At 32.1% G+C, this 24,139-nt stretch overlaps 1 protein-coding gene across 1 annotated transcript in view; it reads right to left on the bottom strand.

Annotated features, from left to right (window-relative positions):
* The window catches only part of LOC108903536 (segmentation protein Runt-like), an 89,847-nt gene that overhangs the window by 2,188 nt on the left and 63,520 nt on the right, over nt 1-24,139 (bottom strand). Inside the window, exon 3 of the mRNA XM_018705755.1 lies at nt 6,912-7,085. Within this exon, the coding sequence (XP_018561271.1) occupies nt 6,912-7,085 (174 nt within the window). The remainder of the gene's footprint in view (nt 1-6,911; nt 7,086-24,139) is intronic.

Below are 24,139 nucleotides of genomic sequence, written 5' to 3'. Positions count from 1 at the left end.
ATGACTGAGCAAGATACCGTTGGACTGGAATATAATTACTGGTAAATAATATAGGTACATATAATTTCATAAGGGTGCATAAGGGTGAAAAATTTGAAAAAGTCAATTGAAGAACCATACATTCAAGGTATGCACCAGGCTCGGTCCCTACGCAGCAACTCGGCATTGAAATATTTGAAAAACTTGTTCCCATATTTATTTAGCCATACCCATACAGAGGTCTGGTGGGACTAAACGTGCAGCTGGTAGAAATGTATACGCCCAGTTGAAGAATGCGCGTGCGGGCAAATAATGTCCCATACAGTTGCTTTGGTCAACTGCGTCGTGAATTTCAGTTCTAGACAAGTAGCTTGGCAGTGCAGTGCGGGAATGCGGAATTTGGTGTGATTCAGATAATTTTAATTTACTATAGGTACCTTCTATCAATCATTCATATGACAATTGCGAAAGGGAGAAATAAGAGGGATATTTTGTTTATTAATATTATCACAACATGGCATTTTGGAGACCTTTTGAAACGGAACAAAATGAAATTTACCATCAATATAATAAAATTGTTTGAGGACATAAATAATTAAAATATGTTGTTGGTCAAATGAACATATAATAAAAATTTTCTACACATTATATACAAATTATTATAATTTTCTACCTTTAGCAGAAAACTTTTTTAGGGACGCCCATGAAACTCATTCAATTTGATTGCTTGTTTTTTTATGCATGTTCAACTGACTTCGGAAAAACTATACTCTATTGTGTGTTAAAATTTCAGTTAGTTTCGTTATCCCATTAAGTTATTGAAAATGTTGAAAAAATCACGGTTTTCTGCCTATAAAATTGATACCTCTCACTTTAACTCGCCGTAAGTTTCTTTGTTAATTGATAAAAAAAATTCAAATTTTTACTGACGATAAGTCGCACTATAGTCTTTAGTACTGTGAAGGTCATTTGTCTCAAAAGATTTTTTTTTTATTTTTAAGCAAAACAGAAGGGGGTGCTATGTCCATAAATATTGCATTCTTTAAAAAAAGAAAAATACTGACTCGAGTAGTAAATAATTGTAAACAACAATCTGAAAAAATTTGTTAAAATAATACAGTTATAAAGGCTATACTATATACTCTGCATCGGACCGTGACCGTAATTGACCATTCCGATACTGTTTTTAAGAATATCATATTTATAACTGTATTATTTTAACATATTTTTTCAAATTGTTGTTTACAGTTATTTGCTACCTGTCAGTTTTTTTTTTTTTTAAAGAATGCCATATTTACGGAGATAGCACTCCCTTATGTTTCACTTAAAAAAAAAAAAAGAAGACCTTTTGAGACAAATGACCTTTACAGTATTAAAGACAATAGTTCGACTTATCGTTAGTAAAAATTGGATTTTTTTTATCAGTTAACAAAAAAATTACGACGAGTTAAAGTGAGAGGTACCAATAATTTTATATGCAGAAAACCGTGATTTTTTCAACATTTTCATTAATAACTAACAAATGGGATAACGAAACCAACTGAAATTTTAGCACACAATAGAGTAATAGTGAGGCTATATATGGTCCAAATTTCAAATTTTTTGCCCCAACGTTTTCTTAATATCGGTTTCCAAACTCAGAGGTTTATTTCATTTATTTCGATAGTAAGTGACTAAAAATAAGCAAAAGTTGATTGTCAAGACAATATGAAATTAAAATCGTGTTAGTTATATTTATATTCAAGAATGTATAATTTTTTTGGTCGTAACTTTTTTCATTAAATATCCAGTGGTTTCCTTCTTACCGGTAAGTAGCTTGAAGATTTGTAGATTTGTAGATTGAAGAAGAAATCTATCTGAGCCAGGCTAATTTTTAAGCTGTAAATTTATTTAAACATAAATAACGATTTTATGTGGGACACCCTGTACGTAAAATTTAATCTGTATTCTTAATAAAGAAAAATTAGTACATATTATTGGTTTTTTATGCGTTATATTTTCGTACTATTTAAGCTTTACAAAATCATTACTTAGTACTTAGTACTACTTAGTACTACTAGGTATATCAAAGATAATATTAGACCATTATGCTTTATTTTAGGACGCATTTATAATAAACCAACTCTGTGTTTTCACTTTCATTTTCAAGGGTAGCGACACCTGTGAGAGAGTGTACAAACTAATTATATCGAGAGAAATTAGAAATATCTTGTGAATAGGTAGGAAACTCGACAATTCTGGTTTAGATACATAATAAAAATGGAGTCGTGTGTAAAATGTTGTCATTTTACTTGAGGACACAAATTATAGAATTATTAATAAATATTAATCTGAAAATTAAATACAAATGATCCTAGGTGTCCGTTCTAGTGAGTGAAGTAGTTTGGTTATTGTGCCTGACCTAGTTCCGTCGTAAATGCAATATATTGACAGACTAACAGTATGGTTAAAATTGAGGTACTTTGGCATTTATTTAAATTATTCTTCTGTTCTCATGAGCATTGAAATTTATCTCACTCACTAGCGGGAACCATTGCGAATACATTGATATATAATAATATTCAATTATGTTAGTTTCTTCGATGATTTGTGTCCTCATCTGAAGCTCTGTTACACGGTAAAAATATACATACTAAATCGCCCCCTTAAACGGCATTATAAGAACATTGTATACCGGGTGAGTCGGGAAGACCGCACCAAACTCCAGGAATAGATTCTACACATCAAAATAATAAGAAAAAACTCAAATGTTGTTATGCGATTTTCATTTGTTTTCAGGTTTTAGCGTAATTACAAATTTAAAAAATTTGAAATCAGAGCGTGTCATGTTCTAAGATCTATTGGAGGATATTTGTCAGTGCTGCAATAGTTTAACATTTGATTACCCGTTTATACGATGAAAGTCGACATACTCTACAATGAACAAAGAAATGCTGACATCGACTTTATCTGATCAATAGGTAGGTACTAGTAAAAGTTCAAAAACAAAATGGAAAATATTTTTAATAGAAAGAGCCTGAATATCAATGATAATTAGATGTCGGAAATTTTAGGGCGGCTGCAATGTGGTACAGGGTTGGCTGTAGGCCGCTTTCTCTTTTATGTAATTTTATTCAAACAAAAAGTAACACAATCGTCATTATATCACTGTTTTATGGTTTGCAATTGTTTTGTTATTTCTTATTTAATTTTTGTCTGAATCTTCAATCATTTTGTGTGCCCTATTAGAAACCCATGAGCTTTACATAAGATAGAGGAACTGAAGACTGACAAGAGCACAGATAAAGTCAATCAACCAGAGGAAATAGGATTAGGAAAAAAGAAAGTTAACCTTTCAGGGGATGCTTCATTCTTAGGGTGGAAGAGTTATAGTGCAAATTCCGGTGTAATGTAATGTAATACAAGACACGGGCGCATTGATACTAGGAAGATAATCTGGACAGTTTTGGGAGCGATTTGTCATCATTTTTAATACTTAATATTTGTTATATATTTACATTAGAATCTGAGTTTGTAATTATAATTCTACAACAAAATGTTTGAAAATTTAATGTCATATGTTTTTAAGTTACCTATACATAGTATAGAACAGTTTAATATATTTATTATTATAAAGCTTATAAATAGTACTAAATGTCCTAATGATTGCGGAACACTTTAATTATAGCTAAAATTTCGTAGAATTTAATAAGTATTGTATACTAATGATACAATAATTTAATAAAGAACTACATATACAACTGTGTTAACAATACGCATTTTAAATTCAATAGTCACCTGTTTATTTGTCACATATACTTGTATATGTACAATGTTCTTATAATAGCAATTAGAATTCTAATAAAGAATTAAGCGCATTTCTTTCAGATTTAAAACAAAGCAGTTACAACATAAGACAGAACTAGTTGCTTAGATCACAATCTACGTCACACACAACGCTCATCCAACTAGAAGAAGCGTAATAACCGATGCGCTATTGCAAATTTTCCAATTATGGACGAGCAGTAAGTAAGTAAATAAACATTTATTTCCTCAAGTTATTACAATATGAAGTTATATAAATAGAGAAAAAATTTTGAGATTAGAGAAGAATAACATAATTAACCTAAATAAAGGTGTAAGGAAAGTATTGTGTTGATGATAAATATTAAGTAAGTATACCAACATATTTACATATCTGCGTTTTTGCCCCAAAAATTGAAATGATGTAAAATTTAAAAAAAAAAGAAGAGAAAAAATACCTATAGAGTACAAACTTACAGCTAAACATTAAAAATACAAAGATAATAAAAATTGACAGTAAATAAACAGACACATATTTATGTATTTTACATGTACAAGTTAAAACTTAATTTTGATAAAAGACGTGATACACTCTTATTGCCTTAGAGTGCACTGATAAAAAATTCATTTAAAGAATAGCTTTCATGACCTCGTAAAAGGATTTTTAGTTTTCGCTTGAAAACTTTACTGTTTAATGTCTTCTGAAGAGATGGTAATTTATTATAAATCTTTATCCCCGAATACAAAGCACCATTGCGAGTTATAATTATATTGTGGTAAAGTGAGATTTTGATGACGTGTAGGATAACTATGATAATCACTTGGTGTGTTGATCAAATGTTTATTTTTATGAATTAACTTCTGCAAGATTCTCTATAAGGTAAATTACATAGGATTCTTATTGCCTTTTTTTTTGTACCAGGAATACATCTTCAGAACTAGTAAATCCTCCCCAAAGCTCAATTCCATATTGCAATACACTCTAGAAATATGCATAATAAACAATCTTTGCTGTGGAAAAATCAATATATCGTTTAACAGTTAGTATTGCATATATGGCTTTCCCTAACTTTGTCTTTAAATTGGTTATGTGCTCCATCCAATTCAATTGAGAGTCGACATAAATGCCAAGAAATTTCGTGGATTGTACTGAGCATATTTGATGGACAAATTTTACTTGAGCCCTAAAACGCTGAAATCGAAAAGAGAACGCACTTGATGTAGAATGATATGAAAATGTAGGCAGCAGGTACCCATACTAAAGAAGGTTCCCCACTCCACCACTTTGCCACTGCGCATCCTACCGTCAGAGATCAAATGAAATTAGTTTACCTATACATTTGAAAAAAATAATTTAGTGTGGACATCCTAGTACCACGCACCAAAGATACAATTTTGTGAAATCTTTAGTACTAGTTTATTCATAATAGTATCAAATAAATGAATGAAATAACATGGAAGAAAATATTTAAAAGAAAAATTACTCCATTCACCACCAAATTATCCCCTAGATGTAAACAAAATCTGTATCATGTCTGTTTGAATGAATTATTGTGCCATATAGACGTTGTATCATAGAGTATCATAAAATAAATATTGGTGATGACGACTTAACGAGACTTAAAAAATAGGTATAGCTGAAATTGATAGAAAACATGTACTCTTAGATCACCAGCGACAACTATGGTCGACTGTTTCTTAGCTGCCATTATGGAAATTATTCTTTTTAGCCGGTAAGGGTAACCTTTGAGAAAATACCAAACAAAATCGCTAAATATCTTAGGTTGCCTAATCTACATGCAAGAGTCATAGCTTTGGACCTATAACCATATTTGCAGATGCCATTGAGGAAGCATGGTGGCTGCATTTTACCGATTTTTTACAAAGGAAATTTAATGTCTACTAAATCAAAGAATTATAAATCGGCTAGATTACAGTAAAAAATGAATAATGAATAACACAGGTCGATAAAATTTGGCCGAGCCTCTAACACAGAAACCAGAAAGTACTTTTACGAAAGATTTTGGTGCGCTGAATTCGAATCCGAGTTCCAAATCCAATAGGCTCTGGTTTTCGAGATATCCTAACCTAAAAGTGTCGAATTGTATTGCATTTTTAATCCGTAGTGAACTATAAGGAAAAAACAGATCTTTTCACCTAGACACATGAATGATTAAGATATTGTTTTACATTTTAAATATTAACAAGTATTATTATTTATTTGTATAAAAACAAATGTATAACGATAATAACATAGGCCGACAAAATTTGGCCGACGCTCTAACCCAGAAAACAGAATGTACTTTTCTGAGGGAATCTGGTGTGCTGAATTCGAATCCGAGGTCCAAATTACCCAATTGGCTCCGGTTTTCGAGATATCCTAACCTAAAAGTGTCAAATTCGCACAACAAACCTAAATTCGTCAGCACCTGGAAGTAGGGTTCTTACACGTTTTTGGGGTCAGTGATCATGAACTCCGAAATACTTTATCACATCAAATTTTGCAATAAACTTAAAAAAACCAAGTGAGTTTTAAAGAGTATAGTACTTTAAGACTCCATTAATGGTTTCAGCAAAACAATTTACTTTTCCATGTAACATAACCTCAAATATGTAAAAAAAAATCGTGATTTTGGCAATTTTAGGTTAAGATATCTCGAAAACCAGAGCCAATTGAGAAATTTGGACCTCGGATTCGAATTCAGTGCACCAAAATCCTTTGCAAAAATATATTCGTGTTGTTGGGTTACAATCTTGTCGGCCTGTGAAATTAATACTCATGTTTTTAATGCTAAAAAGTTTAATTGCGCAGTGCCTTATAAAAGCTGATTTTTTACACTGAAAATTTTGCTGAAAACTCACTTTTGACACGGCCGCAGATAAATAACTATAATTAAAAAAAGATCTAAAAATGCATAACATGTATATATTGTTAAAAGCAAAAAATAATTACATACATAAAAAATTGAGGATCCCTGAAAATATTTGCTATATCAATTTTAATTTAGTTCTTGAAATGCAAAGTAATTTTCGAAGAAATAATGATTCCTTGCCTACCAATTATTGGAACTAGTCAATTATGACGATATTTTGCATTTTCTCCTGAAAAACATACCCATATGTTAAACTAATAAAACTTGTGAAATTACCGTTTGCTATTCTTGGAGAGGTGTTAATTGGACTGTTCAGAGCAGCAAACATGTGATGTGGAAAGTGTGGATGGTGGTGGGGCATAAACGGTCCGTGTTGGTACGGATGTCGACCTCCTAACATAGCCCACTCTGGAGGATGTCCCGGAAGTCCCGCTAAGTGATGAGCTATACCTGGAAATAAGGGTAATTGTGTTAATTCGGGGTTTTCGAAATAAAATTGACCGCATACACATATTTCCGTTGGTGCAAACCTCTTTATGTCTAACTCATTTTTATGAAACCTAAATAAAAGTATCTAAGTATTCAAATAAAGTATTGTCAGTCGCTTTCTGATCAAAATTTTATTTTTTCTTCATGATATGAGTTTCAGCTTTTATTGAGAAAATTCAATTGCTGTAGAACTCACAAAAATAAAAAAGTTTGAAAAAAAGTTTTTAAACTTGTTTGTTTTAAAGCCTCATTTTCAAAATACTGGGTGTTAAAGTTAATAAAAAAAATGGTTTTTATTTTAATGTCAGTAAAGGGCTTAATTATGTGTGGTTAGGTTATATTTAATTGTTTCAATAGCGGTATTGGTCCATTCCAATTAAAGAAAATTTTGAACATGCTCACCGCCTTTTTATAAGTTTGATATTACTTTTAGATTGAGCAATTAGAAATGCAATTTTCCCTGGGAATATAAATTTAATTTAATTAATAAAATAAGAAAATAAAATATTTTTTTCTAATTAGCCTTGTAACATCTTAAGATTTTGATAATCCCTAATCAGCAATTCCAACAATTAAAAATAAATAATAAAATCATAGTTGTCCGCCCGTCGCCTTATTGGTAACATTTATGCGGCTGATGCGCTGATGTTTATTCAAACTAGATGTTGAAAAAAATATACATATTTTTAATTATAACACCCAGTATCTCGAAAACGAAGCTTTAAAATATACATAAGAACTTTTTTATATATTTTTGCGAATTCGACCATTAAATTTTCGCAATTAAAATCTAAGATACTCAAAACCCATTTTCAAGAACCAGAATAAAATATATTTTTATTGCAGGTTTCAAGACCTATCTGGAATGGAAACATCTCTCCCAGTTTGGCAGAAATGGTAGTACAGGAAGAAAATATCTCGAAAGAAAAGTTCAGTTAACAAACGAATTTGGAAAACTCTGTAAGAGATTATTACAACTTCTTATGTCTTTAGATACAACTAACATTTTGCAGCGAACTGCGCCAATAAATAAGAAAGTTTGATACCGTCTTGAAGTTTTATTTTTTCAAGAAAATTCATTTATTGTAACTAAGATATTTGCATACGTGTTAGAATTAAAAAGTTTTTAAAAATTTTCTATAAAGAATTTTAAATAAAAATTTTTTACTACAACCACTGAGGTAGACATAAATTAAAGAACAATATTAGGTATTATATTTTACTGCTACAAATAAATACACTTTCTTTTGTGGAATTAAACGAAAAAATTAATTAACACATACTAATAGTACAAAATTATATATAAAACACAAAAATTTTAAAGAAAGTTAAATTTTGAAACGACGATGTAAAAAGTGTTGAAAACGTAACTAGATTAATGTGAATTGTTTTTCCACCTAACCAATATTTACCTTAATTACTAAATTTCTTTTTTAAAAATATTTCTTTTATTATTAGCTCCATTACTTTTTACTTTATTTTAAGGTTAAGTTAATTGAAATAAATTCAATAATTATTGTACCAGGTCTTTATCTCTTTTTATTCAACTTATTTGAAGCCAAATTAATATTTTGGTTCAATAAATTCTATAACGTCGTATTCAGGTAGGATATGAAGAGCAATTATTGAAGAGTTAAGTATGTTTTACAGAGGTAATAAAAAATACTTTGCCAAGTCATTAATATGGTAGCAAAACAGAACACATGATCCTCTTAAGTTGCAAAGGCAAAGGATCCGTCTTTGTAATAACCTGCATAATACCCATATTTCCTGCAAACAATAACTTGAGATCCTGCTAGCGGGAGCGGTTTGAATATAGCCCAGGAATTTTGCACAAAACCTGGATCTTTAGAATTCACCATGACACATTTATTTATGCACAATCAAATGATAAAACCATAAAACAATGCTCTCTTTGAAATAGTAATAATTCGTTTTATAATTTGATATAGCCTGAAAAGCCATTCTTTGCTGGACGAACGTAAAAACACGAGCGAAGCTTTTTATTTTTTTCATAAATTTTTTTGTAAATGTCATTTTATTGGCTAGAATATAGCCCAGGAATTTTGCACAAAATCTGGAACATCTTTGAATTCAACATGATACATTTATTTAAACGCAACCAAATAAATGCTCAAAAACAATATAAAATATTTACTTTATTTGAAATGCCAATAATTATAATTATAATTTATTTAAAATAAAATGTAAAATGCCATCCTTTACTGGATGAACGTTAAAATACGACAAATCTTCTGTTCTCGATTATGTGCAAATTTTTGTAACATATGGACAATTTTTCATGAATATTTGTAGAACTATATCGATTTTTTATAAATATTACTTTGATAGCCAGTATTATTCGAATAGGTACCCTAACTGAACTGATAGATTATTATTAATTTGAGGCAATCGTTTGTTGTTCTATTGAAATATCAAGTTAAGAATATTTTATAGTGTTTACAGTCATATAATATAGATGAATTCCAAACGCAGCAACATGCATAGTCTCGAAAACAATGTAAATTGGTGTACAAACGACTCACCAATTGCTGTGCTTGGAAAAAGCGAAAAATCTTACGGAAAGTGTGTACCTTACTTATTTTTCAGAAATGGCAAAGCTTATAAAATCTTCGAGCATGATGGCTGAAAGTCATTGACGGTGGCAGAATTTTATATACAATTAGAACAAAATTGCGACATCAAACCTAATTTGGCGCAGAAAACCTACATCTACTAGCTACAACACTGAAGAGTTATGAGTAGACATCGGAAACTTTGTAGCGATAGTCAAATAAGTAAAAAGTAGTAATCTGTATTATGCTAGTAAGCGGCAATACGCGTCCTAGTAGCAGAAATAAACTAAATATGCGGTCAAACCAACCGCGTGCCGCTCTATGCTTGCAATGCTACTAACTGCCACAAAAACACGTGCCATACACAGCAAAAAACTAGATTATTCACAGGCACGCTAGACCGACAGGAAAGGCATTAGGGTGCCGCTGGAACGTATCGAATAAATCGATCGATGCGAAGCTTCAGATCAGCGGCAGACATATACATGTTATTGTACAATGTCGCGGACAGTTGGATTACTCAAATGTACAGTAAATAGCTGATGCTTCGCAACCATTAGTAAAAAAGGCATAAAAACTATTTTAGATATGTGCCTGTGACCTCGGTAAATGTTGAACGGTTATTTTTGGTTTTGAAATGGGTATTTACCGATCACCGGAGACGATTAACCCCAGAACACTTCCCTTATGAATAAGAAATTATAATTTTTTTAACGCTTGTTGGTATACTTATTATTACTTGCTATACCTGTATATTCTATGGTAAGTTCCATGTGAAGCGTTTAGTTTAGAAAAAATAGGCCTGTTTTTGTTTCATACTATTTTGCAAATTCTTGGCAACGATTGTCACTTTTTGTTTGAATAAAATTACATAGACGAGTATCCGGCCTATAGCTAAACCCTGTACCACATTGCAGCCTAACATTTCCGATATCTAGTTATAAGTTACTTAAAATTATTATTATAATAGAGTTAATTGGGAAATAGACATAGCGATTGTTAAACATGGATAGTGAATAATAACTAATATCCTTGCTGATATAGAACCTTTCACTTAAATCATACAATATAAACTTTTCTGTACAAGCTCTTATAAAAGCCAATTTTTTACATTGGAAATTATGTCACTTTTAATAAGATTGTAGATAAAAGTAAATTTATTTCCTCCTATTAAAAGTTAACTTTGTTCCCTGAAACACCAACACCATTTTCTCGTTTTGTGTGCGGTTAAATTAAAAAATATATTCGTTCTTGTTCAGCTTATGAACAACTTAAAATGCATTGGAGCTTTTTATCGAACGATGAGCGCGTTCGACTGGACTAAAAAGCTCCAGAACTAAAGCAGGAGAAGGAAAACCCGTTCTCGGTATAGATCTTGATAGTAAAGGTTAGCACAGCAGTCCTGCGGGCCACCAATGGGGTCTGAGGCTCCCCCACTCTAACCAATGAGGCATCTTAAGGTCAACCCTTTACCTAACCGTAGCGATAACTTGAGTAATACATTTGCGAATCGACTGGGCCACTGTAATATCATGCGCTACGTTTTTGGTTGCAATTTCCACCAGCTTAGGTTGAGTTGGCGTTTATTTTATGCCCTCCGTTACAATTACGTCTTGTTTGTTTCTATTCCGCTATTGATTTTGGTATGTGGAAATTAATAGAAGTTAATTTTGGAAGAATGTTTTAGATTTGCATTATGTCAATTTTGCGGTTAGCCTCTCTAATTTTTATTTCAACAAAACGTAAATATTATATCTCCTTTTTGGTATCATTTTTTCCAGTCTAATGTCTTTTTATGTAATTGATAAAATGGACGGTGTCAGACTTTTTAGGTACAATTTTATATGATGACGTTGAATTTTGGAAAGGGTGTCTTTAAAAGGCGTGACAAACTAAACCTATGATTTTTGCAAAAGCACCATTTCTTTAAACAGTGTGTGTATTTTTTTTCTCATATTTGAGGATTCAGGATTAGTGTTATAAGATTTGATGAGTCTATTTCTATAGGTAAAGAAAATATAGCGATTAAAACATGCCGTAAGAGCAATGTGGTATGTTTCAATGGTCATATATTTATTATTAGAGGTAAACACATTGTATATTTGTAATTTTGATAAAACTTTTCATTGAAATATGCTACAATGCACTGGATGTTGTATTATAAAAATCAAAAGTTTGTGCAGATTACTTTATGGTTTGTTGCATGTATTTTTGCGCAGAATTGGTGGTTTCGATTATAACTTTTCTTGTTCTAAAGGTATTAAAAAAGCAAAAGATACTTTATTAATACATGGCAGATTCTTTTTCAGAAATTTATTTCTCTGTTATAATAGTGAACCAAATTTGAAGTCCACCACCGAATTATCACCTGTAGGTGTACAAAATTACCTCTGTCATGTACAGTGTGTTTACCTGTACTTTACACTCTACCTATAACTCTTATTTTTAGAGATAGAAAGAAGTACGAATATTTCTACAGCGCTATAATTTTATATCAGGTTAAACAAATGATTATTATTGTAAAGATATTAAAATAAACAGACTCTTGAATACTTTAAAATAAACAGATTACAATGATATAAAGTTTCATAGGTGTATACTTTATAATACATAGGGTGATTCAGTTATTAAGTCATTAATTTCAACCACTTATTCGAATGGCCAAGTAAAGACAGAAAGTAGAAAAAAATGCACAGGCCGATTACAGAGCGTTCAAACGTTGAAGCGAAACAGCTGATTTCCCCATCCGTGTTGAATGTTGAAATTGGTTTCAAAATCAAAGTACAACGGATCCCAACTTTATTAACGAAGTGCTATGGACGAATGAGTGTTTTTAGCAGTACTGATATTTTAAACAATAGGTAGGTACCATACTACACTTTGAAAATCAATTAGTCACAAGGTATACGTACTACAAACGGAATAATTAATTGAACATAATACTAGAGTCATATTCAATTATAAAGCATAGTGAAATCGTTAACAATACAGGAATTAAAAATACTAAATTGTAATGACCTGTTTTTATTAACAAATAAATAATACTTGTCAATATTTAAATATCTTATTTATTCACGTGTCTTGGTAAAAGGATCTGTTTTTTCCGTATCGCAACATCTGAGATTTGTTGCCCAGTCGCCCAGTGCGGCTGTGTTATACGCCGTTTGCCCGCGCGCCTATTCTTCAACTGAGCGTATACATATCTACCATTTCCACGTTTAGTTCGACCAGACCTGTATATGAATATGGCTATGTAAATATGGGAACAAGCTTTTCAAATAGTTCAATGCCGAGTTGCTACGTCAGCGACCGAACCTGGTATATACTGCCAACCTCTTGGTTCTTCAATTGATATCATAAAGACTACATGCATCGATTTCCAAAATATTATTAAATAATTTAAAACGTGTCCTACACTTTTATTCGTACATTATTATTATAAGGCAGATAATAAGAAGTATTTTTGCGTGACCGAATTTTTATAAAAAAAAAATCTTTAGATTCGAATGAAACATAAAAATGTATCCGAAAAATAAAATTGCTTTGATTTCTAAATAATAACAATATATTCTATGAATAAAACACTTTTTTGATAATATGTAGGTATTGCAATCAGTGATAATTAAACAATAAATAATTTCTATCACAAGAACGTAAATTTAGTAATACGTTTGCAATTGGTAGTTTATTAAAAAACGAATCCGCTAAAGAGGATAAACGACACTGTCGAAAATTCAATTTTAAATGAACGCTCCGCACTGATTGAAAAATATTGGGTTTCGAATATAATCAAAAGCAAAGGACTAATTCAAAAGAAAAGAGCTTAGTATAAAATAAATACGGCAATTTAGAGGCGAGGGAGAAAAGAAAATTTAGAGGATCCGCTCACAATTAAAGTAGCCCTTAAAGATAAGCCTAGGGCGTAAAAACATCCCTTTACAAGTGAAAAACTTCGTTAGAAAATCCCTCCGAGGAAACTTCGTTAACCGACTTGAATTTGGTGTTAACAATGCCTCGGATTTTTCGCAATTTTGCCCGGTCTTAGATAGATTTCAGAGGGCTGATTGCCGGGGTAATGAGGGGGCGGTTGACATTTATCTTAAAGGGGTTAAGCTAGGTGCCCGGCGATTATTCAAACCCTTTAAAATAGAACTAGACTAATGCCACCCTGGTATTAAAAGGGAATGGTCTCATTCTAAATGTTAAGATCGACACGGTTCGTTTCATTTCGCTTCCGCAATTAAAAAAATAAGGTAACTTAAATATATCTTCTATGATTTATACAGTATGATAATTAAATCCGAACTAACTTTGAAGTAATTCTTTTGTTAGTCCTACATAAAAAATATATGTATATAGGTAGGATTTACAATAGCTGTCATGTAAGTTCAGTTCCCTGTCACAATTAATAGAAACATGCAAACACTATTTTTTGGTATTCAATATTTGTGGTAAAAGAGAATGGATTAGTTTTAATTAATTTATTATAATGATAATTACAAACTACATTTTGAATCCGTGATGATCTATTCAAAGAAAAATATTTGTCAATGTAAATTATATTTCACCATAAACCAAAATGCAACTATCACTTTTATCGTTTATACTTACACTTTAAAAAATCGGTGTAAGTGGAAGCAATAAAGGTACGGAGTGAATTCATTGAGTGAAATGATTAAATACAGTTTCACTCAATATTGAACATTTTGATCATTTTACTCATTTATGTTAATATTAGAACTAAAACTCAAGATAAACTCGGATTTGGTACTTAAATCGGAGTAGAATATCCTCATTATTGAGTGATCCCACCCCGTTCTATGGTTGTCGTACGTCGTCTTTGTCTATTCCCATCGTCCCCATTAGGTCATCTCGTGGCGTGGTGTATGGCGTGTAGTGCTGGACAAGTATCCGTTTATCCGGTTATTTTGGTGACAATTGTTTTTAAATGCAGTGATTTGATTACTATAATTAAAAACAGTAATATCGATTAATATTTGGATAAATAAACAGATAGTTAGATTGTTGCCTATACTTACTTACCATTTACCAATGCAAAAGTTGATATTAAGATATAGAGTGTTAAAGTAAGATTTTTTCTAGGAATATTTCTAAAATCTTTTAGAATTCGGTTTCACTTTGGTATCACAGGGTTTTAATTTTTTTAATTATCTTATAGGAAGCATTACATGCAGAATATCTACTGTAAAAAAATTGTTATAAATTTGTTAACTAATAACGAAGTAAACATTTTTAAAAATGATGACAATTTAAAGTGCAATACTATGTCTTAGCTAGGAATCTTTGACCTGCTCTGGTTGTTCTTGGGCTAGGCTCAGAGGGGGCGGACCCACTATTAAAACCAAAGCAGATTGTAAACACAAGAAGCTTTTTGGTTTGATGTTCTGCTTTGTTGAGATCGGTCATGAGAATCCGTGATTCTTTTTTGGTAGAAAATATATTTTTCTTAAAAACAGAAAATGGAAACTTATTTGAATGTATCAAATTGACGAGAATAGACTAACAACTGAGGAAGGGGGTATTGCATATTCTTGAAGTTCAGACCTTTTAGAATACATTGTATATCTTCGAGAGAAAATTTTAAAATTCCAATAATTTACAGAGTTATAGCTGTTTTAGTGAGGCAGCAACTAAGTCCGTCACGTTGCGCCGGGGCAAATCGGACAATAAATGGTGGACAATGCCCGACTAATAGATCATTTTTGGTATAAATAGGTACCTACATTATATAAATATATATGAATATAGTCAACCCAAAACACTTGAAAATCGTTTAAAACTCAAAACTTTAAAAGCGTTTTTCTCAATACTACTTTTTTCAACATGGTTGACGTGATATCTCAAGCGCTATTTAACCGATTTACGTCAAACATCAACCTTCAATGTATTCTCTCTCTCCTACCATTTTTGTATAAAAATTGTATTTTTTTATTATTTTCAAAAATTAAAAATTATGAAAAAAAAAAGAGTAAAAAAATCAGTACCTACCTTTTTTACTCTTTGGTAGGGGTTAGCATTCTTACTACTTCTTACTCTTTTAATTTTGTTTCAGATAACCAGAAGTGTTGCAATGGTGTCGACCAGCACACCCCTTTTTTATCCCCAACTTTACCAGCTTATTATTCTTTTTTTTTCAAGAATTTTTTTGTATATTTTCAAAATATCAATAAATATATTAATGGATGTTAATAATTTTAAAAAAACGTCCAAAATTTATGCCTCTGGACCAGAATACCCTTTTAAATGGGTTTCAAAAATACCCTCAGAACTTTCAAGAATATAATTATACTCCATGGGATTGTGCCATTGCTAGAGAGAAGTACAACAAACTAAAATACTTTATTCATTTATTAGAATTCATCGCACGAACTTTTATTTTAGTTCTGAAGCCGCCACGAAAGGAACCGCTCCTTAGACAATTGTGCTCTCCTGAGAGGTTCCATAGTAGCCTCTGTAATTTGTCGCATCCAATACTTCCATATGTTTCGTCATTCTTCACCTCCAGCAACTTAGTGATTCTGCTATGTTTCGACGCTACTGTACCCGCTTGCGACCTAGTCACCGGTCTTATAGCGTTGGTGTCGGTGCGCGCGCAACTAAGCCAGTGCAATACTTTAATGGGAGTGTAGTGGGAGGTTCTACTTGCGTTGCCGATGACGTCAGTATAAAACATCAATTATCGCCGGAACAACTGTGTTTAGGTTCAGACAATGCAACACGAAGTAACCCTAGAATTTTACGTAGTATCCCAAAACCACAAAATATACAGGGTTTTCCATTTGAAAAAAATGCAGTTAATTTTTTTATCCCTAGCCGTTTCCGTGATATTGTATAAGCAAGTAACTCTGTATACATTTCTATGAAACAGGTAGTTTTAGAGCTAATATTCTGATTCCAAAATAATAAGCAGATATGTCATCTTTAGTCCGACTCACCACTCACTATTTTTAGCAGTCAACACAAAAAGAAGTACATACGAGCAGTTTGTAAATACTTCGTATAAAATTGTGTGTGCCACATTTTCCCAAAGCAGTCGATACTGCACAGTTTTAGAATATTATTCTGGTGCGTTTGGCACCAGATATTCTTCTGCTGAGTTTCATTGGTATTTGGTGCGTGACGTCAATTGGGTTGCGTTTAATCGGTTCCGGGCAATTCAGTCGGCACAGACAAATAGGCATAAGCGCGGAAGAAGTCCGAGGATATCTTTCCGTTACTTTAATTGTGACTGTAATTAATTTATTAGTGATTTTGGGTTTGTGTTCTTAAAAATGTAGAGTAATTCAAGCTGGATGGTATTTTAAAAATGAGCTTCTGACTATAAAAAAAATTCAGGCTGCTATCTCACAGGATCAAAATTTGCCTAGAATATCTAGGCGGACTATGCGTGACATGAATTTTCGTATTATAAAACGAAATCGAAAAAGAGTATGCTGATAGAAAAATAGGAAGTAGTGATATGACGAAGAAACTAGTTAATACAAGTATTAGAAGTTCGAAAACTCAATCGTAGAATATATTACATGGACGAAACATGGATAAATAAAGATCATACGGTGACAAAAGTGTGGCATGATGGCAATATCCAAAGCAAACGGCAGGCATTTCTGGAAGGATTATTGCTGGATTAAAATCATCTTCTGGAAAAGTGCGGCGCCTAATAATAACGCATAAGTACAGCAGGATTTTTGGAACAGGGTATGTATATATAGTTCAGTGTGTTATTATAAGTCATAAAGTGTGATATACGCGGCGTGGGCATCAGGTAAATGTATGTGGATGATGGTGGGCCACAGCCATCCGAAACGACTCAACAATTGTGAAGAGGCGAGTCTATAAGCTTTATAAAGTAAATATTCACCGTGAACTTATTTTTTATAATTTTCTGTTCTTTCACCCCTTCTCAAGTAGTACGCCTATGGAATCTTGTCCCCTGCACCGCTTACCTTCCTTACTCGTCTAAAAACTGAATATGAATCGCTGTTATGGAACACGAGTATAGTTTATTTAACGAGCTAATCCTATTTTTAGATTTAAAGAAAATAATACTTAGGAAATGGGAAAGAGACTTTTTTCTTTAAAATAGAATCAAGAATTAAAATATTCAGTCACATCGGAAATGTAATAATGGTAGTTGTTCTTTCAGCCATGGTCATATACAAATTCAATGAATTTTTACCTTTAAATAGTTAAAGATCTCATATTTAGATATTTTCCTGTAAATATCAACAAATAAATACTAAACTCACTGATGTTGTGGGATGCAACTATTCTGCAGGCTACTGCCCCATCCAGCATTGAATTACACCCTCAATAACCTAGTGAACAGCATATAAAATAAGATCTTTTGCAGCAAGATAATAAAATGATTATTACACATGCGCAACCTTATGACGTTAACCGTAACATCTACCTTTCTGGGTACGGTATAACTATCGGTTGATGTAAAGAATATCAGGACAAAAACCATTAGCAATTCCTTTGTGTGGCTATTATCTCCCACCTGCTCGTAAATAAGTAAAAAGAGCTAATAAGACCCCGTCGGCAAAGCGCTCGACCTCTCTTGCGCCGTTCCCGGTAAGTTTAGGTGAATTCCTCCTCACACAGGGAATACATTAGGAGAATAGAAAGGGATAAGTCCGCGATGATGGCCTACTTCCTAGTCCTCTACCCTTCTTAAGACGTAGATGGATATCCCGCATTAACAACTGGAAGACGTCTGGATCCCGCCTGGATATACACACTTCATCTTAGGGTGCACGCCGAATAAACGGGAACGTTAAAACAATAATCCCCTTTTATTCGGAAGTAAATTATTTTCAGGGGTAGTTAAAGGGTTTTAACCGATATTTGCTGAGGGATTTTAAACAGGAGAACTAATGGAACTTATGTGTGTACACGGAGTGCACCAGAAAAGTAAGTACAGTGTGTTGATATTACAGTGATATCGAAATTTCGATAAAACAGCCACACACACAAAAAAGAAAGTTTATACACAAGAGAGCCACATATCATTTCCGAAGGAATTCGATGCACTAAATGAATGGATCTTATAGTCTAAATTCAGTATTTTTCTACAAATTTCGGAGAAAAGTGAAATTTTGAAACTGGTTCATTATGGGCCAGAACTAATTTTTTCCTAAATTGTGTCCAAATGCCAATGATAAAATTTACTCATGACGACAATATTTCTCAAAAAAACTGGTCCAAATATTGGTAAAAACTGATTTTTTGTTGAACAAAAAGTAGATAATATGATTCCACACGTACTAACTAATGTGTATGCACAATTAGAAATTGAGAAATAAGTCGGAACAGTTTTAAAATAATAATTATTTAAAACTAATTTTTTTATAATATTTGAAAACGGCTGTGCCGTCATAAGGGGCACCTTGTAGTGAAAGTATGTGTAAATGATTGCGTAAAAGAAAAAACTTGGCAGAAGAAGACGCTCTGTCAACACTGTCAGTAGTGTCAGTGACATAACTATTTATTTATGGAAACTTATAGTGCAGTTCGGGAGTCTTATGGAGATAATGCAATTGGTTATGTGCAGGTGAAAAGGAAAAGATATACTTATAAACAATTGATTTGGCACATTACTACTGTTGTTATCACAATGTGAAACAAAACACCACTTAAATTTTATTGAATCCATTACAATCAGGAAATTTAATACTTAATAACTATCACAAATACTCTTAATTGATAAACTGCTGTCACTTTTATTTAAAAAACAGAGAACAGGGTTTGACGGACAATTTTGACATATTTTCTTCTTCCTAAAAATTATGCAATAGGATCGCTACTAGCTTCTTGTTCAATTGCCCTTTAAAACGTCAGACTTGTTTTTAAGTAACACAAAAATTCATAAGTAATTTGTACCACTAATTTCTCATATATTTAAAATTTTATTATACGCAAGTTCTTTGTATCAACAACAATTTGTATATGGTTTGTTTTTATATTCAACAACCCTATTTTGTCATATACATATCATTTTCTTAGTATTTTGAAACGCTAAACTGATGCCACTAGTAAAATTTACCCATGACCTCGATATTCCTTAGAAAATTTACTATTTTGGTGAAAACTGGTCCAAATATGGGTCAGAACTGATTTTTTCCTAAATTTTGGGCAAATGTATCATTTTTGTAGTATTTTAGCCAATTTTCACCCAAATAGTGGACTTTCTGAGAAATATCAAGGTCACGGGTAAATTTTACTAATGGCATCATGTTCGGTACCTCATAATAGGTACTACGAAAATAATATATTTTGACAGAATTTAGAAAAAAATCAGTTTTCACCCATATTAGTGCCAGTTTCATTATCTGATAAATATAGAGATTATGGGTAAATTTTACTAATGGCATTTTATTCAGCGCCTAAAAATACCTACTACGAAAGTGATATAATTGGACAGAAATTAGGAAAAAATCAATTTTGATCCATATTTGATCCAATTTTCAAGCAAATAGTGAATTTTCTGAGAAATGAGAGGTCAATGGTAAATTTTGCTAATGGTATCATATTCAGTGCCTCAAAATACTACGAAAATTATATATTTGGACAGAATTAATGAAAAAAATCAGTTTTGACCCATATTTGAACTGTTTCACCCAAAAATTTCAGTTTTATCCGAATTCCGTTGCACATGATTATGTGGCTCCTTTGGGTTTGGATTTTTCTTTTTTTTGTGACTGTTTAGGTACTATTATAGAAGGTGTTTAGAAACTATACTACCATGCGTCAAGAGTAGGTTCCTTAGCTATACATATAAAAATAATGAAACTGAATTTTATTATAGCAAAAAATAAGCATTTTTCCAACCTTTAACACCGTATACTTCGAAAACAAAGTGTTTTCAAATTATGGGAACTTTTTTCTATTGACGTGACGAGAATCTACCATTAAAGCTAACATCTCTATCACTAATACCTAATAGATAATAGTAATATATAGTAATAAACATTTAACTAAAATTTGTAACAGGTTTATGGGTAATGTCTTATACATACCAAAACTTAGTCTATAGGTTTCGTCCGAAATAAACTTTTCAATTACTTTTCCATTACTGTTAGTCTGTCTTTACAATCAATTTAAACTTTTACATACTTTTAAAAAAACACACTAAAAGCAATAACGTAAGTAACAAAGTTTTACACCACACCTGAACAAATTAATTTAATAAGAAAAAAAGCCGTTTTTTTTTGGTTGCGGTCGGATTAAACAGAGCCCAAACTGCATAGTGAAATATGCGCTACTCCCACTTCGTCTTTCAGTGCTGCGCGACGGTAACCATGACCACCGCTGTAAACACTTTATAGATGTTAGGAGCGAGCTAGCGGAGCCCATGTACCTATTTAGAGTTTTTCAAACGAATTTTGCAAGTCGGGTTAAATTGACTGCACATTACAATTTTAATATTTTCTTTTTAATGTGTTTCATGAGACTAATCTATTTATTAAATATACTAATTATCCAGATACCATTGTAAACTAAATTTTAAATTTAATTTTTTATTATGAAAATTTCTGGTGGGGAGGAGAACCTTCGCTTACCAGCCGCCACTGCTAATATCCTATACTAATATATTTTAACCAGTACCAAATGTTGTCTATAAATAATTTATTGTGTAACAGATCCAGTAAAAAATAATGCGGAAGATATTTAAACCATCCTGTCGAAAACTTTCCTTAAAAATATTTCAGCGATTCTTAATTTATTAATTTCGTTATACAAGGGATCGATAACTGCTCCATCCTTTTGGCCTCACTTTCCACTTGTCTCAGACTTAGTGAGTAAAATACCACTTTAACCAAATAATAATCCCATTCGCATTAAATTTGGTAAAATTCTCATGTCATTCATTCATAAGAAGGGAGCGACTATGATTACACAGCCTCACAAAAAAATTTCTGTGCCAGGGACATGAGTACATGGATCTTGTGTATTTTATATGGTGAATCCGAATCCTCAGCCCAAAAACCGATCTACTAGAGCATTTTTTAGTAAAACGCTAAAATATCCTCTAAAATATGGTGCTATAGTGAGGATAGTGAGGATAAGATAAAGCTTTGAAAAAACATGTTAAAATAATAATTGAGTATTGGAAAGAAATACATACAAATTAAATCTACACCCACCCCTACGAGGGGGTTAGTTCCACGTCAAATAGCGAATGGTGGTGCAAAACATTGTGAAAAACCATAACCTGGCATTTTATACGACCAAATATGTGTGTATGTGTAATTGTAGGTTGATAGACAACAAACCAAAAAAATATATAATAATATAACTTATCCCTCAAAAGATTACTTCCCCTTTAAGTCACAAATTTGAATATCTTTGCCTAAATTTTGTTACCGGGGATTTTTGAACGCCGCCGTCGGTACCGCGCGAGATTTTTTAACCGAATTTGAAACGCTCAGGACAAAAACCTCGCGCGACCAAGAACGGCGTTCACGCGCATGCGCGGGCCCGGCGCTCCTTCTCCCGCGTACAAGTCGTTCATCAACTTTTACTGCTGCTGGCACGTTTATTACATGAACTATCAATGTACAACTTCTTGAAAATAAAATGTAACCCTTTCTTTAATTGTCTCTAAAATCCCAGTCCGATACGTCCAATAGTTAATTAACAATTAACGTTAGAAAAAAATAGTTATATTGGGAATAAAGAGGCGTAGGTGATTTTTTTTAATTATCGTAAAAATAATCTCTATTTAATGCAAAAATGGGACAATTTGTTTATAACACTGTTTTGCACGTCCTACTTTCTTAGTTGTAAAGGGCTACTTGATTTCAACTTTTTAATTTTTTTCTTTTTCGATACATTTCTTCGGATCAATTAGAATTAGAACCTATGTCTACGATATTAACTTCTAAAGATAACGTTTAGTAATTAAACAATTAGTTGCAAGAAAATAAACGAAATTAATTAGCAAATGGCTGGAGCAACAATTTCACGGCCAATTGCAATAATAATGCCCAAGTTTCGAAAACTGATATTTCCGCGTTCGACCTTTATTTTACAGTTAACGAATTAGTGAAAAATGACTCTTGTAGATAATTTAATTTCTTACAACATAAAATAACTAATATTCCGAAAGGTCGTCTAGATTTTCATGGGCAGTAAAAAAAATGAAGAAAACACGTAGATTTGCAATTTGCCAACTTAGCGTCATCTCTTTCGAGTTACTTTTTTGATATTATCATTCTACATACCCTTCCTCGTCATAAAGTGCAATAAAATGTCTACTAATAATGTTTTCAAGTTTTCAAATTTTAAGATCTAATTTGTTTGGAGTACTAGGCAAATGTCTAAAAATAAGAAACAAAGAATATAAATTCGGTTTGCAGTGTGCTGCCTCTTTCAAATCTCGGCAGGAAAATATAAAGCGCACAAAATGAGTAAGAGTTTAGAGCTAAAAATTCAAATTTGATCATTCAAGTAGCAAACTGTTTCAACTAAATTCAAACTGTCATTTGCAGGAATGACGCCCCTTTAGTTAGAAAGAGATATCACATTGCAAATCGAATTTATATTCTTTATTTCTTATTTTTAGACATCTGCCTATTTTTCCTCAAATGACTCGATTTTTTAAACACTCATAATGCATTCCTTTGGGTGGTAAATACCAACTTCTATGGTATTTTTCAATCCGCCATTTTGGATTTAAGAATTTCCGAAATAAAACCTTATATTCGTGATAGCGACTTTGAAAACCACAGAGTAATATGTTTCAGCCATAATCTTCAATTTTGAATGCTTTTTCGATTTTTGCATCCACCATATTGTATCCGCTATCTTTCATTCAAGAATTTTCAGATTCGGACTTCAGATTCGTAATCAGCGACCCCAAAAACTCGCGGTAACAAAATTCAGGCAAAAATCAATAGAACAATTTCTGATGTAAGTGAGGGGGGTGAGAGATATTTTTTTGATATACAGGGTGATTCATTAACAATGGGAAAATCGAAAGCTGAAGATACTACACGTGAATGCCTTATCTGAAAGTTGATAGTTTCCAAAATGCAGGGTGTTGAAAGTTAAAATTTTAAATCGTTTTTTTGCGATTATTCTGAAAATATGTAGGTTAGGGACTTGAAAATTTGTGAAACTATGTTTTTTTAGGCGACGAATAAGATGCGTGTTGTAATTTCAGCATTGCTCATAGAGGGCGCCACTTACGACCAATTTTACCGAAAATTTAGTTAATAACTTTTTACTCTGTAAGTCTAACATGAAACTTGATTCAAAACCTGAAAAAGCAATAATTTTTCCATTAATTGTGTATTCTTGTTTCATTTCGGTATCTCGATCCGTTTTCGAGAAAAATCGATTTAACGAACACTATGTTTTGATAATACGAGAAATTAAAAGCGAAACAAACCAAGTGTTTCTTCGTGTTAT

The sequence above is a fragment of the Anoplophora glabripennis genome, unplaced genomic scaffold (assembly GCF_000390285.2).
Source record: "Anoplophora glabripennis isolate ALB-LARVAE unplaced genomic scaffold, Agla_2.0 scaffold94, whole genome shotgun sequence".
In the NCBI taxonomy this organism is placed as follows: Eukaryota; Metazoa; Arthropoda; class Insecta; order Coleoptera; family Cerambycidae; genus Anoplophora; species Anoplophora glabripennis.
This window is presented reverse-complemented; position numbering and strand designations above follow the sequence as displayed.